Here is a 26846-nt window from a genome sequence, read left to right on the forward strand (position 1 = left end):
AGCACTTAGACGGAAGGATATAAAGCCTCTTACAGTTGAACATTGGCTAAATAAAGTTTGGGAATATTTTATACTAGAAAAAAGTTCATTGTTTTTTGGTAATAACCAAAAAGAAAGGGAATCGCTTAATCCAATGGACAAGTGGTATCCTGTATTGGATAAAACCGATTCAGAGATTTTGGTAAGCAAATTTAAGTTGATATTTTAATGTATATAATGGATATAATGAGTTCTAGGGTAAAGTTCTTTGTTACCAAATACATTACTGCACAGAGCACTTAGTCAAAATGTGCTTATCTAAAGGTTAGTAGTGTACAGAAAGGTTAAAGATACTGAACAGGGGTTGCTATGGAATACATTTTACTGTTATCATTTATGTCATCATTCACCTAATATTGGTTCAATGTTTCTGTACATGTTACTGTTGATTTTTTCAAATTTCATGTAAAAAATAAAAAAAATTGTTTTAAAAAAGTACTGCTTTTCATTTAGCAAGGAAAATCCCTACTCATTTTAATCAAAATTTTATAAACTGCTATGATTACTTTTGACATTCGTTTGATGTACAAAACAGCAGTATTCAAAACACACACACCACAAACTGGTAATTCATAATTTATTCACATATTCTGTGGCTGCCTGTGGGATGGAGCAGGAAGTAATTAAGGACAAGGAAAGGAAGAAAGTTTAAAGGGAAGTAACTCTTAAGAAAACAGTGAGCCACAAATCACGGTTCAAAAGATGGGAGGACAACAAGGGAGAGTATCATTTGGCTTCTTTGCTAAACCTAAGTGAATAAATCACAGCAACTGGGTAGTGTTGGAAGCACCCAAAATATTTATTTTTATTATTATTATTATTATTATTATTATTAGACGTAGAAGAAGAAGAGGAGGAGGAGGAGGAGGAGATTGGATTTATACCCCGCCCTTTACTTGGAGTCTCAGAGCGGCTTACAAACTCCTTTCCCTTCCCCTCCCAACAGATACCCTGTGAGGTGGGTGGGGTGAAGAGAGCTCTGACACAAACTGCTCTTTCAGGAACAGCTGTGCCAGAGCTTGTGACTGACCCAAGGTCACATCAGCAGGGGCAAGTGGAGGAGTGGGGAATCAAACCCAGTTCTCTCAGATTAGAGTCCACACACTTAACCACTACACCAAACTGGCTCTCTATGTATTATTATGTATTAAAGAATCTATCTTGTGATGGGAGGCACCGCTTCGGTGCATCAAGACAGTCGACACCAGGAACTGCTCCTGGCTACGACTGATTCTTCATTCTTTTTAGGGAGGTTTCAGGGGATCCTGAACCCTACTGGACCTCCTGGAGGGAGGTCTGGAGCAAGGGACTTGGTTCGGGCCCCTCACTTGAGGCAACAAGTGGGTGGAAGCCCTGGATCATCCCAGAAGCACAGAACGAAGAAGAGCAGGTTTGGCAGCCATAACCTGCACCAGATGTGAACACCCCCAAGTAAGAGTTATTTTGAGCCTCATCCAGAACACAGAAGACACGCAACTGTGAGTATCTGTAACAGCAACAGCAACATTGAAGACTATGATGATTTCTTTGAAAAAGCCCCTTTAAATCTGCAAAACAATACAGAGAAGAGAGGTGGAATCCCACCCCCCGGTGTGAAGCGGCCGAGACAAGATAAGAGTACTTAAAAGAATGCTGAGATAAACACTTACTGGGGCAAAGAGGGATCTCAGCCTCTACAAGAGAACTATAACTTTTCTTCTTAAATTTTTTTAAAAAAAGAAAGATATACAGAGTGAAACTCACCATCTTGCGACAACCCTATGCGACGTCATGCTTTACTGCTGAGAACAGAATAGAAGTGCACTCTGTTTTGTCTGCTGGGAACGGATCAGCTTGTTTTGTCTAGTGTTTCCAGTGAAGATCTAAGAATCTGATTTGTACTGAGGGATCCTTATTGACAATATTACTAAGCATGGTAAACTTTGAAAAGGTTAATGACAATAAATAGCAGAGACTGTGGACCTTGCTGGGACTTGTGATACAGCTTTAAAATGCAGGGACAGGATTTAAAAAGAAAAGACAGATGGTATACCCTTAGAGAGCTCCTCAGAAATTAACCAGCTGCAGCTGTCTTGGGAAGAGCTTCGAGACATGATAGTGGATGCTGTTACCCTTACATTAAAGGAATCTTTAGAACTTGCAATGAACAAACTTATTGTAACATTAACCCAAACTACAAGTCAGATAAAGGAACTTCAGCAACAAACAAAGCTAGAAGAAGAGCAGCCCTAATGCCAAATTATGCAAGCTGCAGGGAAATACTACAAACAACCTGATTCAACCGATGGAGAAAAGGATCTGCAGTACTCCAAAATGCTAGACGCAGAACAAACCTACAATTAAGATGTTCCAATTTACAGAAAAAACAACAGATCTACTAAAAGAATCCTCAAAGCTATAATTCAAAGAGAAGATGAGGTAGAAGCTAAGAACAACAGACCTACTTAAAGACTGTCAAATCTTGAAATCTTTAAAGCTATATCTCAAAAGGAAGATGAAGCAGAATATATGGATATTTTAATCACCTTAAAAATGAACACAGATTGCGAATGCTAAAAGAAATCCCCTCTACCTATAAGGAAAAGAGGCACAGAATGATGATCTTATTGGGAAAAAAAGTTACAAAAAGAAGAAAATAAAGCTTTTTAAATAATACTGATCTAGAGAATCCCAGTCTCTGTGTAACTGGCTAAGATGGGCTAGGGGAAACTGTATTTACAATTAACATTGATTATAAATTTAATTCACTCTTTTATAGGTATTTATAAAATTATAGCCCATGATAAAATTAAGAGATATGATACAGCTACTAATACTCTACCGTATGTTTGTCTCTATGTTTGTACGCTTGTTAAAAATTATTCAAAAAGAAAAAAGAATCTATCTTGTTTGTCGTCTTCTGCCCTGTGCCATCTTAGCCAGGCTAAAAGTGGCAGAACATACAACTTGGTGCCATGAAGAGGCATAATACTGAATAATCAAAGTTGAATTACCTTGCAGTTTTTCCTTCAAGAACAGTTTCTACATGATAATGCATCAGCAGATGGTGTAAGTCAAAAACCTAATGATTTATTTTAAAATATTTTTACCCTGCTTTTCCACCACATATGATCTTCAAGGTGGATTACAAAATTAATCAAAAACAATTCTGCTACATATATCCACAGAAGGTAGACTGAAGTAATACCAAACCAAATGTCAAATGCAGTAAGGCCTTTGTCTATACTGCAAAAGTTGACACTGGAGTGTTAAGCAGAACTAGTAACTCAAGGAGTTGTTTTGTTTCAGGAATGACTTAACATACACTATGTTGTGTTTTTTTAAATCATGGCCTTCATGCATGGTATCCTTCATCTTCAACCACTTTGAAAAACCCAAATTTTATGCCAAGGTTTTGGACTGTTTAAAGTCAAAGATCTCAATATAAACAGCCTGTGTCACACTTGCATGAGAGGTCTGTTACCAGTATGCTTGTGAATATGGGCTCTTGAGTTGCTAAGATACAGTCTCTGGATGGTATGTATCAAATCAGTGTTTGAAAGGACTGTTGTTCATTGAGTAATAGTTTAGAATGACACTGTACAGGGAGCTGGAAAACTTGCTGAAGATTGAACAAGTGCTAGAAATGAGATTTGCCTATAGGTAAGAAATCGTTCAAGGCTATCAATTTCTATTGCAAACATTACAAGTTGGAGTTACGCAAAACAGTTCCAAGGTAGGGAGGAATTAAGATCTCTTTCCAGAGGAAGCTTCATCATATTATTAATACACAGCAAATAGTAACTACATGACTATAACTGACTATATGTAAGAGCATGCTCTCAGGATATATTAAAGCTCATTATTAGGCACTAAATATTATTTCTATAAATTACTAAAACTATTTTTTCATTTAGTTGACTACAATTTTGTGAGAAAAATATTTAATTTTAAATAATTTTGTGAACTAAAAAATAAGCAAATACCAGCAGCTACAGACTAAGGCATTTTGTATAAATTCATTTTCTATAAACTACATTTTGTTGCATCTAGTTGCAATGCTAATCTCATCTTTTAGTTATCTAGGGGAAAACTTCTTATTATAAGCCACCTCAAGCAGAACTCCAAAGAAATAGCATAGAAATATTCTAAATACATAAACATTTAAGTTACAGAGCTTAAATGGCTAGGCATCTTTAAACTAAACAAGTATTTTTATGTGATGAGTACTGGCGCTCAACAAATACACATTTCTGATATTGCTCTGGAGTTACAGAGGCAAAAGAATGGCACAACTACAGGGACATGCTCCTGTCTTTTTCCTCCCCAGAAGAGGGAAGTAAGGGCTTATGACAGACCCCTGTCTCTTTCCAAACACCCAGGCAGAATTTTCCCATCAAAACTATTTTAGCTCCTCTCAGTAACTGAGTTGCCCTACAGTAGTGTGTATTTCTTCTTTGTCTGATGTTAAATTGTCCTGCCCTGCACAGATATTTGTTTAAGCTTTAGACCCAGTACAGGAACTTGAGGGAAATACAGGAGCTGTCCTGTTTTATATACCCTTCTGAAATGGCACTTGAGGCAGATTAACTTTCAAAAACAGAATAAAGATTTTATTAAACAGGCAGGGAATATATAAATATGAGGATTCAAGGCATAGAGGTTGCTCAGATAAAACTTACTAAAATATACAAAATTGAGGCTACTAAACATACAAGACTGTTGTTGAAGCTTAATTTCTGAGTTTCAAGTTCTTTTCGGTTAAAAGATTTTTATTATATATTTCACCTGTTACACAGAATCTTGAAGACAGTTTCTTAGAGAATAGCTTTGGCTTAGTACTTCTAGGTTTCTCTCCTTAGATATCTAGGTCTTTCCTTTAGATATTACAGTTTTTTACTAACCCCTGAGGTGTCTAAGCTTCTCCCCTTTATCACAGACCAGGGTTCTATTCCCAACCCCTTTCACTGGCAGGAAGTTATTCTCCTTGTCCCTAAGAAGCAATGACTCCTTTTACTATTTGACTTATATGGGAGTTCTCTCTAACTACCCAGACCTTCTGCCAAATCCTTCTCCAGTATCCACTGTCTGCATAAAGGTGTCCTGTAGCTTTCTTGACTGAGAATCTAAATTCTCCCACAGAGTAATTTTAATATATTTAAGACAATGGGGCCCTTATCCTTCTCTCTATAGAAGTACTTTTCTGACAATTCCATGACAAAAATCACTGACTCCCAAAGTCTCTTCCCTCAGAAGCCAAAACATCTGGCTACTGATCCAGACGTTCCATTTCAGACCAAGACCAAAAGCGTCTCAAAAGGAGCATGGATTTTCCCCTCCAGATCAGCTGTTTTATTTCCTTTCTAAGCTGGTGCTGGCCAATCAGAGACTGAGTAAAGCAACCAATCACACAAGTTCTTCTCTCCAGGGAAGATTAACTCATAACCTCCCTCTGTCCCAAGCAGCATTTTAAAAAGCCTGCTTTTCTTTGAAATCTGTCACAGGGTTCATTCCAGAAATTCTTCCAAGCTTTGGAAGGCTTCCAAAATATGGAGGCTTTGGAATATAGCTGAGGGAGAGGCAGTGATAATCACCATGTCTGGCTGGATACTAAGAACATAGAAGAGGCCTGCTGGATCAGAGCAGTGGCACACCTAGTCCAACATCCTGTCTTAGGGTTGCCAAGTATTATTTTCGCCGCAGCGGGGGACTCCTGGCTGGCGGCTGGAGAGCACGTGCGCGCCGCATCCATGTCACTCGGAAGTGACACGACCACACCGGGCACGCTAGGGCAGGACCACAACCATCCGAGGGAAAACCATAGAGTTTTCCCTCAGATGACCGTGGCCCCGCCCCCAGCGTGCCCGGCATGGTCGCATCACATCTGGGTGACGTGCACATCGGGGTGGGGTTCCCCCCGGGGCCTGATCCACTGGTGGCGGGGAACGGGCCTCTGGGGTGGGGGTTTCCCCGCCCCCCGGGGGAACTTGGCAAGCCTATCCTGTCTCCACAGTGGCCAACCAGTTCTTCTGATGGGCCAACAACAGAACATATAGGCTGAGACCTTCCCCTGACATTTGCCTCCTGGCTCTGGGATTCAGCTGTTTAGTTTCTCTGAATGTAGAGGTTCCCCTCAGTTATCATGGCTACTGATAGATCTATCCTCCATGAATCTATCTAATCCCTCCCCTTTGAAGCTGTTTATTCCCTGCGGCCATCACTACATCCTCTGGCAGCAGATTCCACATTTTAATCACTCTCTGTGTCAAAACTAGCTGGTCAAGCTCCACCTACTGCTGGAAAAGGAAAGAAAAGAGTTGTTTGCTTGGTGGCAAGATACTTGCCAGGAAGCAGCCTGTAGACTACCATTGATCCACTGACTCACAAAGGAAGTTCAGCAATTAAAAGGTGGCAACTTAAGTTTCTTCACCATGAATATGAATTTGTTACCAGCTATAACCAAAGGAATGTCATGTCAACTTACATGCTCATAAACATGGTTATGAGAAATCAAAACAACAACTTTATACTCATGAACCAGGATGACAGCAGGCAGCTGGCTATCTATCAGCCTGAGCCACACAATCACCATTTGACCTACCACTTTTTATGCCATCTAAGTAAATTAAAGAATATCTTAAGCCTTGCCAATGTAGATCATTTTACAAGAGAAGCTGACAAAGACATCTTCTGCATTCATTCTCCTTCCTAGTCCAGCATGCCATTAAGAATTACTGGCAAGATGTGCTTAACTGTGATCTATACTGCTGCATACAGCTTATTGTAAGTAGAATTCTATTATGTAATCTCTTTACCGTTTAATGTGTCGTGTAAATACTTATGCTATGCGTCTGTTTCATTCTGGTAGTTCCAGACTTCTAAAATCCTAATGCACTGGTTACTAAATGTCCCATTTTGTCAACTGTATTGACGAACTGTGTAATCCACCTTGAGTTCCCATTTTAAAAAAGCATATAAATAACAAAGAAAATTTAAAAAATTAATTCTATAGCTGACTATGGTCAATTTAACTTTGGGTGGTACATCTCACACAAATTATAAAAGTGGAAAAGAAAATTCTGGGTCCCAATCCCTTGGGAAATTCTGAAACCAGCTAGAAATAAACCCTCTTATTCTTCCCAACAGCAGAAAAACTTATGAACAATTTATTTTACAGTATTGCAGCTGGACATGAAGATTTTCCCCCAGTAACACTAACAGTACAGAATACAAGCAATTACATCTATACCTTTAGTTAAATATCTTTTAAACAATCAAATAACCTTATTTGAAGCTGCACAAAGGGTAAAATAAGTGTAACAGTGGCAATCCCTCTTGTCCCATTTTAAGAGAATACAAATAAGACCAAAATGAGAGCAACAAACACATTCATAGTTAGTCTTCCTGGTTAATATTTGTTAAAAAGCCAAGAAAAAGAGAAATTCTGTGCCTACAAAGGAAAAGGGCACACAGTTAAGTGAGAATTAAAATCTACCAAAACTGTGAAAGTGGCAAGCTGGATAGTAAAACTGTAGAGTAACCCATCCCAATGCCTACCCAAAAACAGTAATAGTGCAGATGGTGATGAATAATCAAGCCAAGTGTCTGAAGACTGGCATGGTCACCAGGACCTTGAGAAGGTCTACTGCTGACACCCAATTGACGGAATTATTCCTTTTGCATGCCTCTCCTAGTCAGAAATGGGAGACCTGTGGCAGAAACCCTTGCAATCATTCAAGCCCAGTTCCAGTTGAATTTTACTTTTTAGCATCTGTAAGCAACTCTGATGCTATATTTTTAAAAAATGTCTGAAAAAACACACAGAATTATCAATTATAATAATGGTAAATACTGAGGCTAGTTTCTTATCACACCAGAAACAAGACAGCTTCTGAAATTTTGCCATGAATAATTCTGTATAGTTTTATTTTTTTAACCTGTTTGATTAATTTACTGAAAGCTGGTAAATTATGAGGTAGCTGTCCTGCTATTTTTTAAATTTGTGCTAGTGCTCTTTCACTCTTTTTAAATTTTAAAAACTTTCATTTTACAAGTTTTAACATTTGTTTGATATTCATTTAGAAAGGTGACACTGAACCATAAATAAAATGTAAACAAAACTATCCATTTTACAGGCTTTTCACACAAGAATGTAATCTTCTGTGTTTTGGTTATAATTGGATAGCTCTGTGTTTTGGTTATAATTGGATAGCTCTGTGTTTTGGTTATAATTGGATTTAAAAAGATGTTTCGCCTTATAGCACCTAATAAAATTTACAACAGTAAACAGTTTTCAGTTTTTAACTGTATTGCTTTTATACATATATAGCCAAAAAGGTGGTATAAGATTTTTAAAATTTTGTTGGTAAAAAGTGAAGTGAATTTTAGAAACTATATAAGCCACCTCTCCAGAGACCAGCTTAAGGCAGATCACATGATGCTGAAAATACTGTATTTGTTTTGAATTGAGTCTCTTCCTCAACAAAAAAAAAATTGGGGGCTAGTTCACAGACCCAAAGAAAATCTGACAAGACCTATTCTACATAATAGAATAAGCGGTCACAAATCTAACGGAAACACTCAAATAAACAAGTGTTACAATCTCCCTGCACTTCAGTAACAGACTTAAAAGTAATCATACTTCAACAAAAGCAAAAAATGTAAAGGAAGAATTCAGTGTGAGGATGTAAAACTGGAATTTTTAATGTACATCTCACACATCAGTATTTGTTTTATTTATTTACATGGGATTTATATACCGCTCATGTCCCCTAATGGGTCTCAGAGCGGTTTACAGTCAACTACAATGTAGTAGTTAATACCTAACTAGGGCCACAATTCTCTTGGGGAAGGGATACCCTACCAGCACCCCCGTGGCTTAGTCCTTCTTCCTTTTTCCGGCGGCCTCGTTGTTCTCTTTGTCGGCAATCCAGATGGCTGGCGACCAGGTTCGAGCAGGCTCTTTTTGATGATTTCTTCTCCTTCGGAGCGATGCTGCTTTCGGGCGCAGCTTTCCGGCAATGTCCCATCGGCTCCTGCCGTGCTACGTCCCACGTCACGACGTCGCTCCGGCTCCGCCTCCACTCGAATCGGTCGCTGCCTTCCTGGATCGTTCGATTCTCTCCGCCGCATTTCTCTTCTCGCCGCCGCTGCCTCTCGTCTCTCTCATCTTTCTCCGCCGCCGCCAACCACACTCCCGGCACAGAGCCAGGAGGAGGGTGCCCCCTGCCACCAAGGGCAGGTACCCATTCCTGTTATTACTAGAGCCGCTGGGTTGGCGGGATTTGCCTTCACAGGGAATGGCTAGCTCACTAGAGCAAGTAATTGCCCCTTGTTTGACAGTGATACAAATTATTCAGCTTGGGAGTGGGCCACACCCTCACTGAGGCAACCATTTATTCTGTTAACTGGATTTGTTTTCATTTGTGCAGAATGTAACAGTAACTATTCCATAATTCTTTGACCTTCTGGCTTCATTTTGTAATAACTGTTTCCTGCCCCTCCCACCTTTCTTCTCTTGTTTGTGTGTACACGTGCATGCACCACTTATCAACTTAGGATAACATTGCATGTATATGACCCATGAAAGCTTATGTTACAATTGGTTTATCAGGGATGGATCTAAAGTTTGGTTTCTGTTAACTCTCCTCTTCTCCTGCTGTCCACAGATCTCTTTGAAATGCTGAGACGTCCGGTTTCGGCGACTTGCTGGTGGGTGCGTTGCATCGAAGGTCTGATGAGAGCGGCCTGTGATCGCGCTGGACGGGAGGGGTCCTGGACGATTCCGGGTACCCCCAGAGCCCTTGGAGGGGGCTCGTAGCCTGGGGCACAAGGGGTGCCTCTCCTGAGGCAAACGCGAAGGATCAAGTATCCTCTTTGCCCCGATAGATCCCGCCACCGCGAAACCAGCCATGGCACCAAAGGTGCACACTGGAGCGAGTGCACAAGAGATCTGGCGATGGGAGACTTTCCCTAACCTCTGAAGTAAGCGTGGAGCAAAGCGTGAGTTGATACTCGCTTTAACGAAGCAAGCACCCAGGCGTAAATCGCAAAAGCCGCCTTGAAGCCCCAAATGTAGCGAAGGGGGAGGAGTTAATCCCACCCTGAGAAGAACAGCCTATGTAAGGTAGAAAACGAGGGGCAAAGGGACTGTCACGATGGAAGAACGATAATCCAGCCGAGTGGGGTGCAGATTAGTAAGAAACATGCAATTTACAGACCTTCAGAGACTTTAAAGAACTTTTGCTTTTAATGTAAACATGTCGCATTGGGCTGAAAAAATGGCGTCCAGGGTGAAACCTTCTTCAGGAACTACCAGCTCATTGACTCCGGTCTCCAGACTGGAAGTAACCACAGATTTCCCCAAGATGATTGCTGCAGCACTGCCCCCTCTGCTGGATCAGATGACTAACCTCAACAACAACTTTGATGCTCGTCAAAAGGAACTGAAGGAAACTAGCATAAGAGCAGAGAAGACAGTTAAAAAGCTGAAAAAGGTTGATAAGACAAACGCGTTAAACCAAAGACTAGAGGTAGTGGGGAAAAAGAAGACCTCCAAGAAACAGCTGTTACAATTGCAGATGGAAAAGTCGTCATATGTCTTGAGATTTCAAGGAATTCCAGACAAAAAAGGAGAGAACCTGAAAGAGATCTTAAGCGAAGCCCTCGCTTCAGTGGCAGAATGTAAAGAGGAATCTTTACAAAGCGATATGGATATGGTATACCAAACCTATCCAGAATTTAAGAAGAGGGAGTAAAGTGTGGAGATGCTAAATTTTTCTTAAGGACTGTGATTATGTGTGTTATAGCTTTGGAATTACTCTCTGTTCAGTCAGATAAGCAGGTTTTGTCAGCAGAAGCGATGATTGGCGGGCACTCTTCATGTTTGAAAGCAAATGTATAAGAGTAACAACTATGTTTTAAGCATTGTAAAACCTCCATTCTTGGGTTTTTAGTTAGGTTTTCTTTACTTTTTCCTATAGATTGTAGACTCTCTCTCCCCAATTTCTGTTGTAGTTTTATAGAAATGCAAATAAAAAATTCCCCCTCGGGGGGACTTAAAAAAACAAAATAGAATTTATTAAGAAAAATAAGCTGCCTGGTGAAGTGTTGGTGAAATTTTCTAAAAGAGATATACTGAAAGCGACTAATGGAATAACCTTAAAAATCAAAGGAAAAGAAGCGAAAGTTTTAAAAGATGTTCCATTTGAGGTGAGAAAGAGGAGGAAGCTATATAGAAACCTGACACTATTTCTAAAGAAAAACTCCACTCCCTACAGATAGATAATACCAGAAGAACTTATCTTCAACTTTAAAGAGAAAAAAGAAAAGATTGATTCTGTCGCAAAAGCATTTTTGGAACAGCACCAAAGTTCAGCGGAAGGAAAAGGAAAAGCAGAGGACAATAACATCGTAGAAGATAACAGCAAACACGGATCCAGAAGCAATAGTAGTTCATCGTGTAGTTCTTTTCTTCAGAAGGAACTCTGGACTCTGAATCAGAATTAGGAGAAGCAGCTCCTAGACCTCTTAAAATTAAACTGCCTTTTGATAAAAACAAACGTAGAGGAAAGAAAACCGATAGTTTAACTCTGAATATATTGCTTTTTCAATTAATATTTGAAATACTAAGATGCACTCACTATGGCTAGTTAAGTTTGTATTTGTTTGAATTAACAATATTAATAGCTAATCTCCATTTAAAAACTAAATAGGAAATACCCAGAAACTGACATAGATTGTTATATGATCCTTGCTTACTCTGTATTTTAGTTTAGAATATCCCTTACCTTTATTCTTTGTAGTGTGCAGAGTTTAAAAGCAATAAAAAATGTCAAAAAGAAAAAGATCTCTTTGAAATGCTGTCCTGGGAGCAGAGGTTCCTCAGAAACAGCACAAGAGACTAATGGATGTTGATGTTGGATGCAACCATTAGTCTTTAAGGAGCCAGACTTTTTACACTGGGTACAAAAGTTCCATTGTGCCACAGGGTGGTTTCTCTTTGGAGGAAGATGTGAATTCTACTAGCAGAAGGCTCCGTGTGGCAGGATCTAACACCAGTATAGTGAAACATTTGGATCCAACCATTTGTTGTTTTACCTCCCTTAGCTTCCCTCTTCTACAACTCTTGTGTTCTACAAAGTCACCGTTACTTCAGTTTTCTCCCCTCCTCTCCTTCAGTCCTTAAAGATCTCTTTCATAACTGAGAAATCCCACATTTTTTACCACACTCAAAGCCCCACCACTCGTTACCTTTCACAGAAGATGACTACCTTCCATACAGGAAAAAGCATAAACCACATGATTCAAGCCAACCATTTTGTTGTGGACAAACAATATGGAAATTACCACTGATTTCTGTTTTTCAGTTTGGGTAGCCATAGAGAAATGTATTTGTAATAACTAGACATAGTGAACTACACATATTAAGTAGTTTGCTCTACACAGAAGTGCTTTTGATGTAGGAAAACTGTAATGTGTAAATCATCCCTCAGATGAGAAAATATCTAGAATGAAATGATTTTAAAACTGAGCTTCAAGAGTACTTCACTAAATCTATCTATAATAAAAGTCCCTATTCTTTTCTACATAGTGAAGAGGTCAAGGCTTTTATTCAATTACTTGAATTCTGGAACTAAAAGATCTTTAGGCACATCTTTACATACCTATACTGTCTGGAAGGTCCAAGAGTTCATTGTGCTGTAGGTCAAGTTTAGTGATCTGTGTGCAATTTCCAATCTCCTTTGGAAGATGTTCAAGCTGATTGTGTGCTACATCCAGCGTTATGAGGTTACACAACTCACCTGAAAATGACCAAGAAACATAGCATGAGAAAATAGTTATTCTTCTTAGGACTGTACACTGAATACAAGTGCAAATAATATAACTATTGAAAAGCAACCAGTGAATCCCATCCATACCTTCAAAATCACAAATGAAGCATTTCAACAACAGTCTGACTCTGCTTTGCTCAATGAGACTATTAGACTCCAGGTTTAATGTAAACATTGCACAGAAGGAAAGCTTTGTGCCATCACCCACCTATTAGGCTGCTTCATCTTTTTCTAACTCCTGAATTTTCCTTAACCTATTAATATTCCAAGTACTAAGTTCCAACCCTACATTTCTGTTTTATTTAACTTATCTAGTAAAGTAATAAGAGATCCAACAATCACTTGATGCCAGTATTTTTGCTATGAGATGAACCAGTATTTTTCTAGTTGCCATGTGTGTGGACTTTCAGAAGTGCTGTGTAAACAGATAAAGGACTGTGAAAAGTTTATCCTTCAAAGAGCCAGAGAGCCTCGAATGACAGGCTGTTCCAAGAAATGTGATTGGTTACCATCGTGTGTGTGTGTGTGTGTGTGTGTGTGTGAGAGAGAGAGAGAGAGAGAGAGAGAGAGACAGAGACAGAGACAGAGAGACAGAGACAGAGACAGTCAGAGACAGACAGACAGACAGACAGACAGAGAGAGAGAGAGAGAGAGAGAGAGAGAGAGAGAGAGAGAGAGAGAGAGAGAGAGAGAGAGAGATATTTTTAAACTGTTCTATCACACTGCAGTGGTCTATGGCTGGTTCTATTTTAATAATCTATTCACACTATGATTACATAGTCAATTGATAAATTAAGTTTTTTAGGCCTGAAAATAAAAAGTTTTAGCCGTAACTGAAATACAAATAAATAACATTCTACCAAGAGACAGCTTATTTGACACAGAGCATAAGCAGCTATTTGTATCTAATTTATTTTTTCCTAAGCGTAAATAAAAGCAGACTGCTTAACAGAGTCATTTAGAGAAGGAATAATCTCCTGTTTTTCACTCATTTTATAGCCCTCCTAAGGTCCAGTAGCACTCACTAAACGGGAGGAGGGACATGTACACAAACTTTGGGTTCCTTTTTCCTTTCAATATTTTCAATTTTAGATTAAGTAAATTTATTGTGGTGTTAACACTCGAGTGTAAATTTCCATCATTAGACATAAACTGGATCAAAAATAAAAACCCAGCCTAAGATATTAACTCCATATACTTACAACTGAATGTTAAAAGCCTCTTATAATATTGTGTAGAAAAACCATCTGGCAAAGTAATGGAGAAAAATATTCTGCTGAGCACATGGGGCCCTTCTGTATCTCTCTATTTTGATATAATTGGAGGAGTGAGGGGAAAATGAAATCAAGATGCCTTTAAAAGTCAAGGAAACAAGCAAGTCTGCAAAAATACAGTTTATGATAATGTATTTAATGTCAGAACAAGTAAGGCACCACACCTCCCACCCTGCACAAAGAAGCCACTCATTTCTTCCTGGGTTAAAAAGGTCAGATTTCCTGACTTAAATGACTTTGACCAACTCACTTTTTTGGATGCCAGAATCACAAGATGAGATTATTTAAATACAGAGACAAATACAACTTCACTAAAACCATCAGGAACAAGTTTGTATGTATAACCATGTACACAGTCAGCACAGGAAATATCAATGTTTAGAATTCCTTCTTGCCACAATTCATGGCAGAAAATATTTGAGATTGCAATGCAGCATCTTCCACATGGGATTAATTCTCCTAACTGACTGTACTCTCTTGTTTAAGTAGACACATTTTTAAAATCCTTTACATCATGAGAAATACTGCATCAAATGGCAGAAAAGAATACAGAGCTTTTTGCTGGGCAGTACAAGGAAAAATTCTAATGAATGTTTGCCATCTTTCAATTTTTGTATCAATTGGCCTTACTATATTTACTCTTCAAACCTGTCTTCTTACTTTGTGTGTCATTCTTAAACTAGCCCACTGAACAGGAGACACAGCATTTGGAACAGAAAATCTAGCACTACAATCATACTAAATAGACTTTTAGTATTAAACTTCAGTCTCTCAAGAAACAGAATAACTTTGCTCAGTACATCCAGTGTACCAAATAAACTACCCTTATTTTAATGGCAATGGCACTTTTTAATCCCCTACTGTGAAACCTCCGCCTACTGAAAAGCATCTTGTTTCTTTAAGATCATTTAAAGACAAAATATTCAATAAAGGTTATCATCCAAAAGAATTAAAAATTAAAATCCTAAATCCTGGGAAATATTACCAAGCAATCTTAAATAGGAACAACTAACTTTTATTTATTTATTTATTTATTATCAAATTTATACCCCACCCTCCCCGCAAAGCAGGGGAATCATACCCAAACTTGGAATCATACCCATCCCATTTTTGTTTTAAAAAAGGCTGTAACAAATAAAATTAAACCTTGATTTCTACCATTGACTCTTATAACATATAAGAATTACAATCTTATGGGTTTTGATTAGGAATCACAGATTTTGGCTTGCTTTACTAGCCAGCCATAAATTTGTGGTTGCACTGATCCTCTCTCACAATCCTCTCTGCTCATAACTATGCCAGGTTTTGGAGTAGGCAGAAGTTGGTAGTCTCACACTGCTTCTGCCTACACTATGAGAAACTCTAAGTTCCAAAACATGTGAATGAGGTTAGCTCCAGGCTTCTAGCAGCACCAATTGGAATCATTCTCAGTGAGACCAACCTGATAAAATTTAGTAGGGTACCAGTACACTCGCAAGAGAGTTTGATGGCTAAGCCTTAGTCTTAAGTCCACTGAGGTGGATTTAACAGCTTTAGTGCAGTTGGCCAATGGGTCAATTGAACTGGAGTACTCAGTTCCAGGTTCCAGTGGGAGTGGATATAATCCAAATTTGATTTGGTGTCTTAGAAAATTATAAGGATAGGTTGCCTATGAAGGGTTTCTAAGGATGGAAGTAGGTGCAGAGGGGAGTTCCAAGGCCGCAACAGCTTCTGGTCCCAGAACAGAAGATAAACAATGTTTTAGTTGTATATATTGCCAACTGGCCATGGGACAGGATATTAAATTCTGTGGACAAAATGTCAAAGTCATCCTCTGGTCCAATTAGCTGAGATAAGTGAGATAAGTGTATAAAACTACAGAGAAACATTGTCTCCAAAAAACACCTTTATTCCCTATCCTAGTCGTAGAGTTTTCCCAAATTGTTAGATTTCTCTGAGTATAAGGGTCAAAAGCCGAGTGCCAATTATATCCAGGATCAATGTCACATTAGCTGCTAACTTAGACTTCACAGCCAATAATCTATTCCTAGGATATATACCAACTCTATTGGCAGTCTCAAAATACCACATATTTTGGATCCAAAGGGCAGCTTTAGTTGCTAAGTGAATAATTTTGCAACACTGGAAATCAAGTATCTCTCTCCGTAGATTTTGGGTCAATGATATATGCTAGACCTTTGTACAAAAGAGAGAACAGTATATAATAGCATGTAACAGGCAAGAAGCTCCCAGAACCTTTACCTCCATCTGGCTATGTTAACTTTTTAAAATGTGAAACCAATTAAAAAATCTTAATTAAAACAAATAAACTATTAGTTCCTTATAAAGAACTGTCCTGTGCAGGGCAGCATGAGAAACTCCTTACCACCTCCCTTAGCTGGGGAGGGGCAGAAGAGGTCTCACATCATGCTGAACAGGGACCTTCTTCCAAAGGAGCCAGGCTTGGCTTTTATTACTATTTATGCTAAATACCTGAGTAAGCAGAAATTATTTCACTTTCTAGATTAACCACTCCTATTATAACTGCCTCACTTCACCATTCTATAAAAATAGTTGAGGATGGGTCTATCAATATCTCTTTTATGCTGCAGGCTATAGGCTGTCATCAGACCAGGATTTTGTATAGTGGGTGGGTCCATCTGCCAAAATAAGCTGACACTATGCCTGGTGATCTGGCTACCAAGATGTCCCTGCAAAAGATAATAAAGCATGCATAACCAGGTGAAATAAGGGGGGGGGGGGGAGAAAGCCAGAATGACATATCATCTTGCCTTTACTCTTCACTTATGAACAGCTCTCTTCTCAAATCTTTCCTCTAGACAAGGTAAAACACAGAAAAAGAAAAAATAGGGAAGGAAAAGCAGTCTCTCTCTTCACCTCGCCCCCTTTCCTCATATTCTTATTCAACCTCCCTTTTAGTTTTCTATCTTGTTGCTTAAAGTAGTATAGGGAAGGTTTGACCCATTTGAGAACTTCTACCTTTAGAACACAGACATCCATACTCTATTCAGTTTCAGTTTTATAAAATGCCTCTTCATTTGTAATCTCAATATTTCTAAACTGGGTACACAAACATACCTAATAAAATGTGAAAAGTAATGTACAAGGTAGGCCTAACAACCATTTCAAATGGTTGAAATGGAATGCCTCAAATTCAGTCAGACACTCCTCTCCAGCTCATCATATTTCTCATGCTCGCTGTCTGACTCACTATCAATTTACATTCTTCTATCCCACTCTACATATTTGCTGCTTCAATGGAATGGAGGTTTCCTAGACAGATAGGGAAAATAAACTGCTCTAACTTAGAGGGAAGGTATTCCTGTTTCTCAGAAACAGATGTTGGAAGAACTCCTCATGTTAACTATAGGGTGACATCAGTCAAAATGGCTCAGAGAATATGAAAATTCTTTGATGATATCCTTTGGAGCCATGGTGTGTAAAGTGATGTCCACCGGAGCACCCAACAGCAGCAAAGTAATCTTAAAAATTCTAAAATGACAGCAAAGTTCTTGTTCTAATAGCAAAAGCAGTTCAGTGAGTGTTCACTATTCTGTTAGCACTTCCCAAGTCAGAGATTAAGGGCCAAACTAGACATAATGTTTGCAAATCTATTGGAGCTGCTGGGGTAGCCCCATGCCTGCACTTAGACTCCCTGGTGGTCCTCCTCAGTAGATCTCAGAGACTCAGTCACAAAGGCAACATGGGTTCATGTACCTGTGTCCTCCTGGCCCACCTGCACAATAATCTCACAGCCCTTCCTCTCTTTCGGAGGGCTTGAAGAAGCAGCCGGGGATGAGACCTTGGCCCCTGCCTGAGACAGGGACTTAAATAGGCCCTTGTATGCTCTATAGCTCCATTCCCCCTCTAGCTGCACTGAGTGCCAAGTGAGGGCTCCTGTGTACCCAACTGAAGGAGTTGATCACAGCATGTTTCCCTCCTTCTCACCATCTCACTGGGTTGCTGTTCAAATACCACTCTGGTTTTGTTGCTTTTTTTCTTTTCGTTTGTTTTACGTGTTAGCCATTTTGAAAGCTTACAAGCCAAAAATGAGAGATCACGGGAGGAAGTGGAATTCCCAAAAAAAATCCGTGACAAAAATAATGAAGAGTCAATAAAGATAAATTGCAAAAACGTTTACTGTAATAATTTCTGTAGAAAATTTTCTTCTATTATCACTCACACGCTAACGAATACTGCGCAATGAACAATTTGTGAATGTGAAGACCTTGGGTTCTGTTATTAGAGAGTCAACATGGAATGTTTCCTTCAAGAGTTGATAAGTAGTAATTGATAAGAAATGGGATTGCTACACGCTCAGATAAAGCAAATATTGTGAAACAAATTGTTCATTGCGCAGTATTCGTTAGCGTGTGAGCGATAATAGAAGAAAATTTTCTATAGAAATTACTACAGTAAACGTTTTTGCAACTTATCTTTATTGACTCTTCGATATTTTTGTCATGGATGTTGTTTTTGGAATTCCATTTTGAAAGCTTAGGCTGAAAGGCAGGAGAGAAATCCTTAAAAACACTGAAAAAGTTCCCTTTCCTGTCTGATCTGTCTGATCTGGCCACAAATAACTGAAAACTATACTGTCTCAGAAAGGTTTCAAATTATTTTCAGAGAGGACCTTGTGCTAGCTAAAGGCCAGTTCATACAGGTTAACTTCATGTGATCCCATGTAATTGAATAAGACTGCATGGACACATGAACTATAAAAACTCATGCTCCCTCATTGCAATGTCCATGTTCACAGAAGCTCTTCTGGAAGTTAAAGCAAGGGAAAAATGATAACATGAATAAATCTAGTAAATGCTGGTTCACACAAAATATATACACCCCTATCTGATCCTTGGACTGCCAGCAGTTATAACAACACAAAAAGTACTTGCTTTACAGTGTAAATCAGCTTTATATCTCAGTGACTCAGTCTTTGAATGTTCCTTAAGTAAGAACCACAATGTCCAAAAGTAGGAATATAATATTAAAGATATTAAACTAAGGAAGTTGGAAAATTCTTCATTGTTTGCAATTCACCACTGAAACATCATTCTCTATGCATGTTGCCCTGAGATAAAAAGGGAGGAATTAAAGTGTAAATAAATGAAAACATATTACTCCATACATCTGCAGCAGCATCAATACAGAATGTTTATTAGTAGCTGGTGTCCATCCCTTGGTTATTCTCTAGTTCCAGATCCAGGCCTATCACAATGCTTTTTCTTGTATGAGTGGGTTGCAGTGAATCCATTCAATGGTTTCCAATCAATAGGAATATATTTGCAGGACAGTGGTTGATAACCAGGAAAATATACAATATACTATAACCTATATAAATGGAACTGTATGATAACCTGCTTCAGGAACTGAAAAGATATTTCAGGACATTGATAACAATTCTTCAATCTACTTTCACAAGCACTGTTAAAACCCAGATACTCAATTATGCAGGTATTGCTAGAACAGATATAAGTAAACACTGTTAAAGCATTAAGTTTACTTACCAACTTCTGCAGGCAGGTGCTTGATTTTGTTCTCCCGTATACTAAGCATGGTGAGTATTAACAAGTTCTTGATATCCTTTTCCACAGCTGTGATACGATTAAAGCGCAGATAAAGTGTGGTAAGGGAAGTTAGCCTGTACACCACTGGAGGAATTTCTCTAAGTTTGTTATGCCGCAGATCGAGCATACGGAGTTGCTTCAAGTTATCAAGAGAGTCAGGCAGGCTGGTAAGAGAGTTTTCACTCAGGGCCAGTGTCACCAGATTCACAAGACAGCCCACCTCAGCTGGTAGTGACTGCAGTTTGTTACCATATAAATAAAGTTCTGTTAACTGTGTTAACTCTTTTACAGACGATGGGAGAAGGTGTATAGATCGTTTAGCCAAGTCCAAGCGCACTGAATTTTCTTCCCGGCATTTGTTTAGCTCTTTGATCACCTCAGCATTGCTGGATTTTTTGCGTGCGCCTGGTGCTGGATTAGGTCGCTTTATTGTATTGTCCACTGAAAAAGCCACACCCGGCTGCACACTGCTGGAGTCCTTCTTCCCATCTTTGGCTTCTTTCCCTTTGGTTTTAGGCTCCCTCTCTTTGCTTTCTTTCCCAAATCCACCCGTGGCCTTAGCTTCTTTCTCTCTCTCCTTTGCCGAAGACACTTTGGGGTCTTTTTCCTTACAATCTTTTTCTTTTCCAAGATTACTACTCATGGTTTCTCAGTTTAACCAACAGCACGTTAAATCTAATTTAAACCTTAGTTAACAAAGCTCAGTCAGCATCCAAGAAACAAGGTTCCCTAAAATGTTTCATTCACTGCTGACCATACATGGAGTTTCAAGAGACAAAAGCCTTGGCTTGAAGCAGCAAGTTTGGTGGTGCAGTAGCCATCTGCTACATGTTGATTCCAGAAGTACTCTCCCCCAGTTTTGGTATCTGGAGATCCAACTGTTGAATTTAGTTAATCAGAGGATCTTCATTAGAAGCGCTGCAACACAAAAGCAGAAACAGGCAATTATTAATGCAAACATTTCTTTTTTTCAGATGACAAGCTAAGGATTCATATACAAGGGCAGACATGGAATCATATCCTACAGTTTCCTTTCTGTTCAAATTCTGAAGAGCAATAAAAGCTACATTTCCTCAACAAACACTGCTGAGTAATATTAATCAGGTAATGCTGTTGCAACAAATGTGTAAAGCAACATCAAAAGCACACAGATCTATAGTCCTTAAAATGATCAACTGAAAAAGTTACAAGGTGACTGTCGTCCTAGGCTGCCAAGGGGGTTGGGGTCCACTCTCAGAACACTGGAATATGTCACAAAATGTATGGAGGTTCCAAACCATGCAGCCTCCTATTGCAGAGGCAGTTGTTTCCAAATGGATGCCTTCTGAAGCATTTCCTACTTCAGTGAATTGGGTGGATGTCAGGACTGGTTCTTTGCTTTGGAGGAAATGCAAGTGGATACCAGGAAATGCATCAGCAGGCACCATGCTGCTCACAGGGACAACAGTGGGGATTATTAATTTACAGCTATAAAGCTATTCACATACCAAATGTTCCATTGACTTTCTCTATGATTTCCACAGTAGCTCTTGCCAGATAAAAACTAAGGTGAAGAACAGTATTTCTAGATGATAGGGAAAGGGAAAAAAACCCTCTTTAGCCATACCACTTCACTCCTCTCAATTCTAACATCTACTTTCATTCTCATATTCAAAAGTGTACGGCTTATGGTCAATGCAGTTTTCACTCATGAAACTCGTCAAAATAGCTATTTTCATAAGTCACTCAGTAAAATGACACAAATCTAAAGGTCTGAGGTTTGAGTCATATTCAGTAGATAACATATGACTGGCTAAAGTTAGCAGGGTTGAGACTTAAAAAAACAGCACTTCCTGCCCTGACTTTGAATTTGCTTCCTGTAGATGTCGTACCATCACGTTTGATACCTGAGTTGCTGGGAAAGAGGACAGAGAAGCGGGGGTCAGTCTGTGGAGAATGGCAACAAAGCAGGAGTAGAGAAAACCTATTGTTGTGAACAGTGGTAAAGTAAGAAAAGTTCAGCAATCTTTTTTTCAGGAAGCATTTTGAGCCTTCAGACCTCACTTTCTTTCCTCAAAATGTTTGCAGGTGAATATTCAGTGTATCTCTTTGCTCAAGCTTGCTAAACTTTTTATTTATTTATTTATTATTTATTTGATTTGTATCCCACCCTCCCAAAGGCTCAGGGCAGCTCACATGTGGCAAAGCCGAGATATAAAATACAATAAAACATATAATAAAAAACAACATTTAAAACCACAGTAAACTCCATCCTATAACACAGTGCTGTGCCTATATTAGTCATCCAAGATGGGAACACCACCCAAATTTGGCGGCCAGCTATCTCAGTAGCGCGGTCTCCTGCTACGCTGTTTATAAACTTCTGCCAGGCCACGCTCACCCCCCTTTAGTAGGGCAGCCGATGACACACTACCTCGGTGGTGGGATAGTGGCGGCAGCGGCTCCTACTCAAAAGCCTGGTAGAAGAGCTCCGTCTTACAGGCCCTGCGGAACTGCACAAGGTCCCGCAGGGCCCGGATCTCCTCTGGGAGCTCATTCCACCAGGTAGGAGCTGCCACCGAAAATGCCCTGGCCCTAGTATGGGCAAACTTAATCTCTCGGGGGCCTGGAACTACCAGGAGATGGAGACTCCCCGATCGTAGTGCTCTTGAGGGAACATACGGGAAGAGGCGGTCCTTCAGGTAAGCCGGACCCTGGCCATTTAGAGCTTTAAAGGTAAGAACCAGCACTTTGAAGCGAATCTGGTATGCTATTGGCAGCCAGTGCAGCGCTTGCAGCCCAGGCCAAATATGGTCACGCCCAGAGAGGCCCAACAACAGCATGGCCGCAGCATTCTGCACTAGCTGCAGCTTCCGGATTTGCGACAGAGGCAGCCTTAAGTAGAGAGCGTTACAGTAGTCAAGCCTCGAGGTGACCGTCGCATGGATCACAGTGGCCAGGTCTTTGCGGTCAAGGTAGGGGACCAACTGCCGAGCCAGCCGCAGATGATAAAAGGCCGCCCTGGCAGTAGCTGCTACCTGGGCCTCCATCGTCAACAAGGAGTCCAGGAGCACCCCCAAACTCCTAGCTTCCCGCAGAGGCACCAATGGCACCCCGTCGAAGAACGAGAGCCCCAACCCCAGACCGGTCTGACTCAGGCCCAGGACCTCCGTCTTTGCCAGGTTTAATTTCAACCGACTCAGCCTGAGCCAACCAGTCACTGCTTGCAATGCCCGATGAAGGTCATCGGGACCAGAGTCCGACTGGCCGCCCAGCATCAGATAGAACTGGGTGTCATCAGCATATTGATGACACCCAAGCCCACACCTCCGGGCAATCTGGGCGAGGGGGTGCATATAGATGTTAAACAACATAGGGAACAACAGGGCTCCCTGGGGCACCCCACACTCAAGGGGATGCCTTCGGGATCGCTGGTCCCCAATTTTTAACTGTCAACGAAACAGACAGGAATCCAAACTAACAAGGAGAGGAAAATCCTGACATATTTCTAACATCAGGATTTTTATTTAAGTGAGATCCCTTGTTGACAGTACATAAACCTCCATGTTCAGGGCCCAGGGGCAGCATAACTCCAGTCTAGTAGCAAATGCTGGAAACAAACAGCAAAAAGCCATCATGTTCATGCCCTGCTGGCATGCAGTGTTCCAGAGACATATGGCTAGTCACAGCTGGAAACAAAATACTCAATTAAATGGAGTCAAGTTCTTATCTCCACAGTATAAAATTCTAAGAAAAAATACTTATGTAACAGACTTCTAAAGAATAAACGGTTACCTAACATGCAAATTCACCAGGAAAACTCCAATAAATTGTAACTCATTTGAGGAAAGGTACAGAGTACACTATTTAAGATTTTTAATTTTTAAACACCCAAGCTTGAGGAAAAGGAACCAGAAGAGAAATGCTGAAATACTCTGTGTAGAACAGCCACACACAGTCTGTGAGTTACTAGTGTAACACCACAAACTTAAAACCTGTCTGAAAAACACTAGTAACTCAAGTCAACAACACAGCGGCTTTCCCCTGCCTACTTTTGTATTGCCCCCAGTTGAGGCCACCCACACCTATCCTTCTAATTCCTGCATATTTGGTGGCCGATACTGAACCCAATTCAGTATTTGAAACAGAATTAATATGAATGCTGTCATACTTCAAGATCTAAGTTTAGACTTTCAATAGCCATGTTACACTAAATGCAAATAATTTTGTCTGCAAATTGCAGAAATTCTGTCATAGCAGACAGTGCTTAGCTCCAGTTCCTGGTGGAGACAGCCAGGATTTATCAGGTCTGTCACAATAATTTCTCTGGCCAGTATGCTCACTTCATATTTTAACAAGCAATCTCGGAGACAATATTCAGATAGCAATTCTTTTGTTCTCACTTCTGGCAATTGGAAACAGTCTGTACACCAGCAGCCTCTGCCCATGCAGTGCCACGGTATGTATAATTTTGAGTTCTCTATCAGTGTTGCCATGGCAGTTTGCAGTGTAGTGCAATTCTGCATAATCTGATAAATCTGAAAGCCATAAATTGCTATGAGTGATGGTCGAAGCTCCTATCTGATAACACCCACATTTCAAACATGCTAGCAAAATTGACATTGTTGATAGATGGAAAATATGAGAAGGGATAAGTGGCTTTGGAAGCCATTTTATAATAGCACAGGTTAAAGCCAGAGACATATATAAGAGCACAGTGGACAAAGCTAAATGCTGGTTCATAAAAGAAGATTCTTTCTCTGTGCAATCTTATCCCCACACACTGGATCATTGAAAAGTTCAAGATGTTCACTGATGATACAAGAATTTATTATGAAGAAATTCCTGTCACAACTGTAGCACTTTTTGAAGCCACTGAAGCCACAGGAATTTCCATAAGGAGAACATATGTACTAACAGTATACACAATACACAAGAGTTTCTTTTTTACTGTGTAAACCAGACCTAAGTATACATGGCATGTGCTGTTCTTCATGAACAGTGTTCAGAATCTTAAACCACTTTTAGATCAAATTAATGTACACCATTTTGAAAATGTAGTCTCAACACACCTGTAGATTATTATAAAATTTATTAAGAGCTGATTAAATAACATAGTAGCAGACCTACAAGGAATTATGTTAGGACATGACTTCCCTAGACCACAGGATCACAAAAGGCTATCAGAAAATTAAATAACTTACTAGGTAGCATCAATTGCCTTTCCTCTGCCTTCCTATTTAAGTTGCTACAATCCCCACCCCTAATGCCATTCATTTATGCAGAGCAGCCTTGGCCTCTTAAGGAGTGTAAGATTTCATTACTTTCACCACCTTCTCGTTCTGCCCCCAATTAGATTCTCAAAAATCACAAGATTACGTATCTTAAAAAGTAAATATCGAATTTATTTCTAGATGAAACAAGGAAGTAAATTCAGTGCAAGCCTGAACAACAAGTAGAATATCTGTATAATAATACAGCATAAAGAGCCAAGGCTGACACAAGAAAAGAAACACCTCTCTCACTATCCTCATTATATATACTTTTTAAATAAATACACACACACTTTCAGTTTAAAAAAGAGGAGTATCTTTAATGTTAGAACAGTTAACTCACAGGTGTCTGAGTGCCTGGGGGGAGGTGTCATTTTATTGTTGATGCTATTTCTGGTGGTTGCATTTTACTTAACTGCACACATCAACGGTTAAAGAGCTAATTTATTTCCCAGTCTATGTTTTGGGGAGTAATCGCATGCCATAAGTTGGTGGTATCTTTTTGTATGGTCATAGGGAATCCTTTTCAAATGGCGTTTGAAGCATAAAAAAGCAGTGTATTGTATTTCTAAGTGTCACATTTGAAATAATTATCGTGTCTGATACATTAAAAACCATACATTAAAAACCAAAGTGTGAAAAGGAGACTGCATAGCCAAATATACACTGGCCATACTACAAAGCAGTCATGGCTGATCACAGATCCTTGGTACATATCCAGCATATACAAAATGTGACATTTCCAAATATCATCATTTAGCAGATATTCAGCATAATTCAATGCAGAGGAATCCCTTTGCATCAGATTGTACTGGCTGAGTGAAGCCTGGGTGAAGCCTTTTTTGTTGCTGTTCAGTCTCCCCAAATAAGCACTGCAGGTTCTGAAACCACAAAGCTAAGTATGCTGGAAAGGGACGACTGCCAACCCCAGAATTTGCTGGCACATGGATACGCAGAAAAATATAAGAGAACACGAACAAGAACACAGCAAAAAATAAGTTGGGAAGTCTTACAATGCCAGGAAGCCTGCACTTCTGATACTATCAGAAAATTTCAGACATGAATTTGCACAATATAGAACACATACGAGTTCTAAGAACCTTGCAAACAAAACACAGTATAAATATTTGGTTTTTTTCTTGTCTAAAAAGATACAAATACTTGAAAGCTGTTTTATTTGCAAATATTGTCCATGAAGAGCAAAGCAAATATTTTTAATTGCTGTTCAGCCATAGGTGCAAAAAATTATATCCACAGCCATTTTAACATTTACAATCCTGTGCTCACTTAAGGACAACTGCAACATACAGGAGCACTTGAAACCTTCCTTCAAGTGAGTTACATCACTTTACTACACAAAACATAGCCAAAATTGCCAACAGGTTCACAACGTTACATCACATGGCATGGTAAACAAATAAAAGAGGAACGATTAGTCACTTGTTCATAAGGCAACAATGAACACAGCAATAAGTCTTTTGTTAAGAGGACAGAAAGAATGCTGGCCCAAAGAGCTCTATATCCCTGAACTCGAGGGCTGGAACACAGATTCAGACAGCATTCTCAACAAGAGGTAGATCAAAGCATAGAGTTGTACTATTTTATCTCACATCTGAACACTTGTATTTAGACATAAACAAGGGGGGACCCGCGATATTCACGGGGGGGGAGGCAGAGGAGGAAGCAGCAGGAGGAGGGAAGTACCCCCCCATCCTGCTGGTTCCCCCCTGTCCTCCACCCCCCTCCATCTCCCCCCCAGCACCTCTTCCCCCCTCACCCGGTACTGAAGCCAGGGGCGAGCGGACCACTTTGGTGGGGAGGGAACAGCGTTCCGTGCGCCTTGGTGTTTAGTCATGCCGGCTACATGACCACGGAAACGTCTTTGGACAGCACTGGCTCTTC

At 39.8% G+C, this 26846-nt stretch overlaps 1 protein-coding gene across 1 annotated transcript in view; it reads right to left on the reverse strand.

Moving 5' to 3' along the window:
* Window positions 1-26846, reverse strand: part of SHOC2 (SHOC2 leucine-rich repeat scaffold protein) — a 97146-nt gene that overhangs the window by 45318 nt on the left and 24982 nt on the right. Inside the window, exons 2-3 of the mRNA XM_015406750.1 lie at window positions 19633-20610; window positions 12684-12821 (exon numbers count right to left, since the gene is read on the reverse strand). Coding sequence (XP_015262236.1) covers window positions 12684-12821; window positions 19633-20335 — 841 coding nt within the window. The 5' untranslated portion in view covers window positions 20336-20610. The remainder of the gene's footprint in view (window positions 1-12683; window positions 12822-19632; window positions 20611-26846) is intronic.

Source organism: Gekko japonicus, unplaced genomic scaffold, assembly GCF_001447785.1.
Source record: "Gekko japonicus isolate JY-2015 unplaced genomic scaffold, Gekko_japonicus_V1.1 scaffold530, whole genome shotgun sequence".
NCBI classification, from domain to species: domain Eukaryota; kingdom Metazoa; phylum Chordata; class Lepidosauria; order Squamata; family Gekkonidae; genus Gekko; species Gekko japonicus.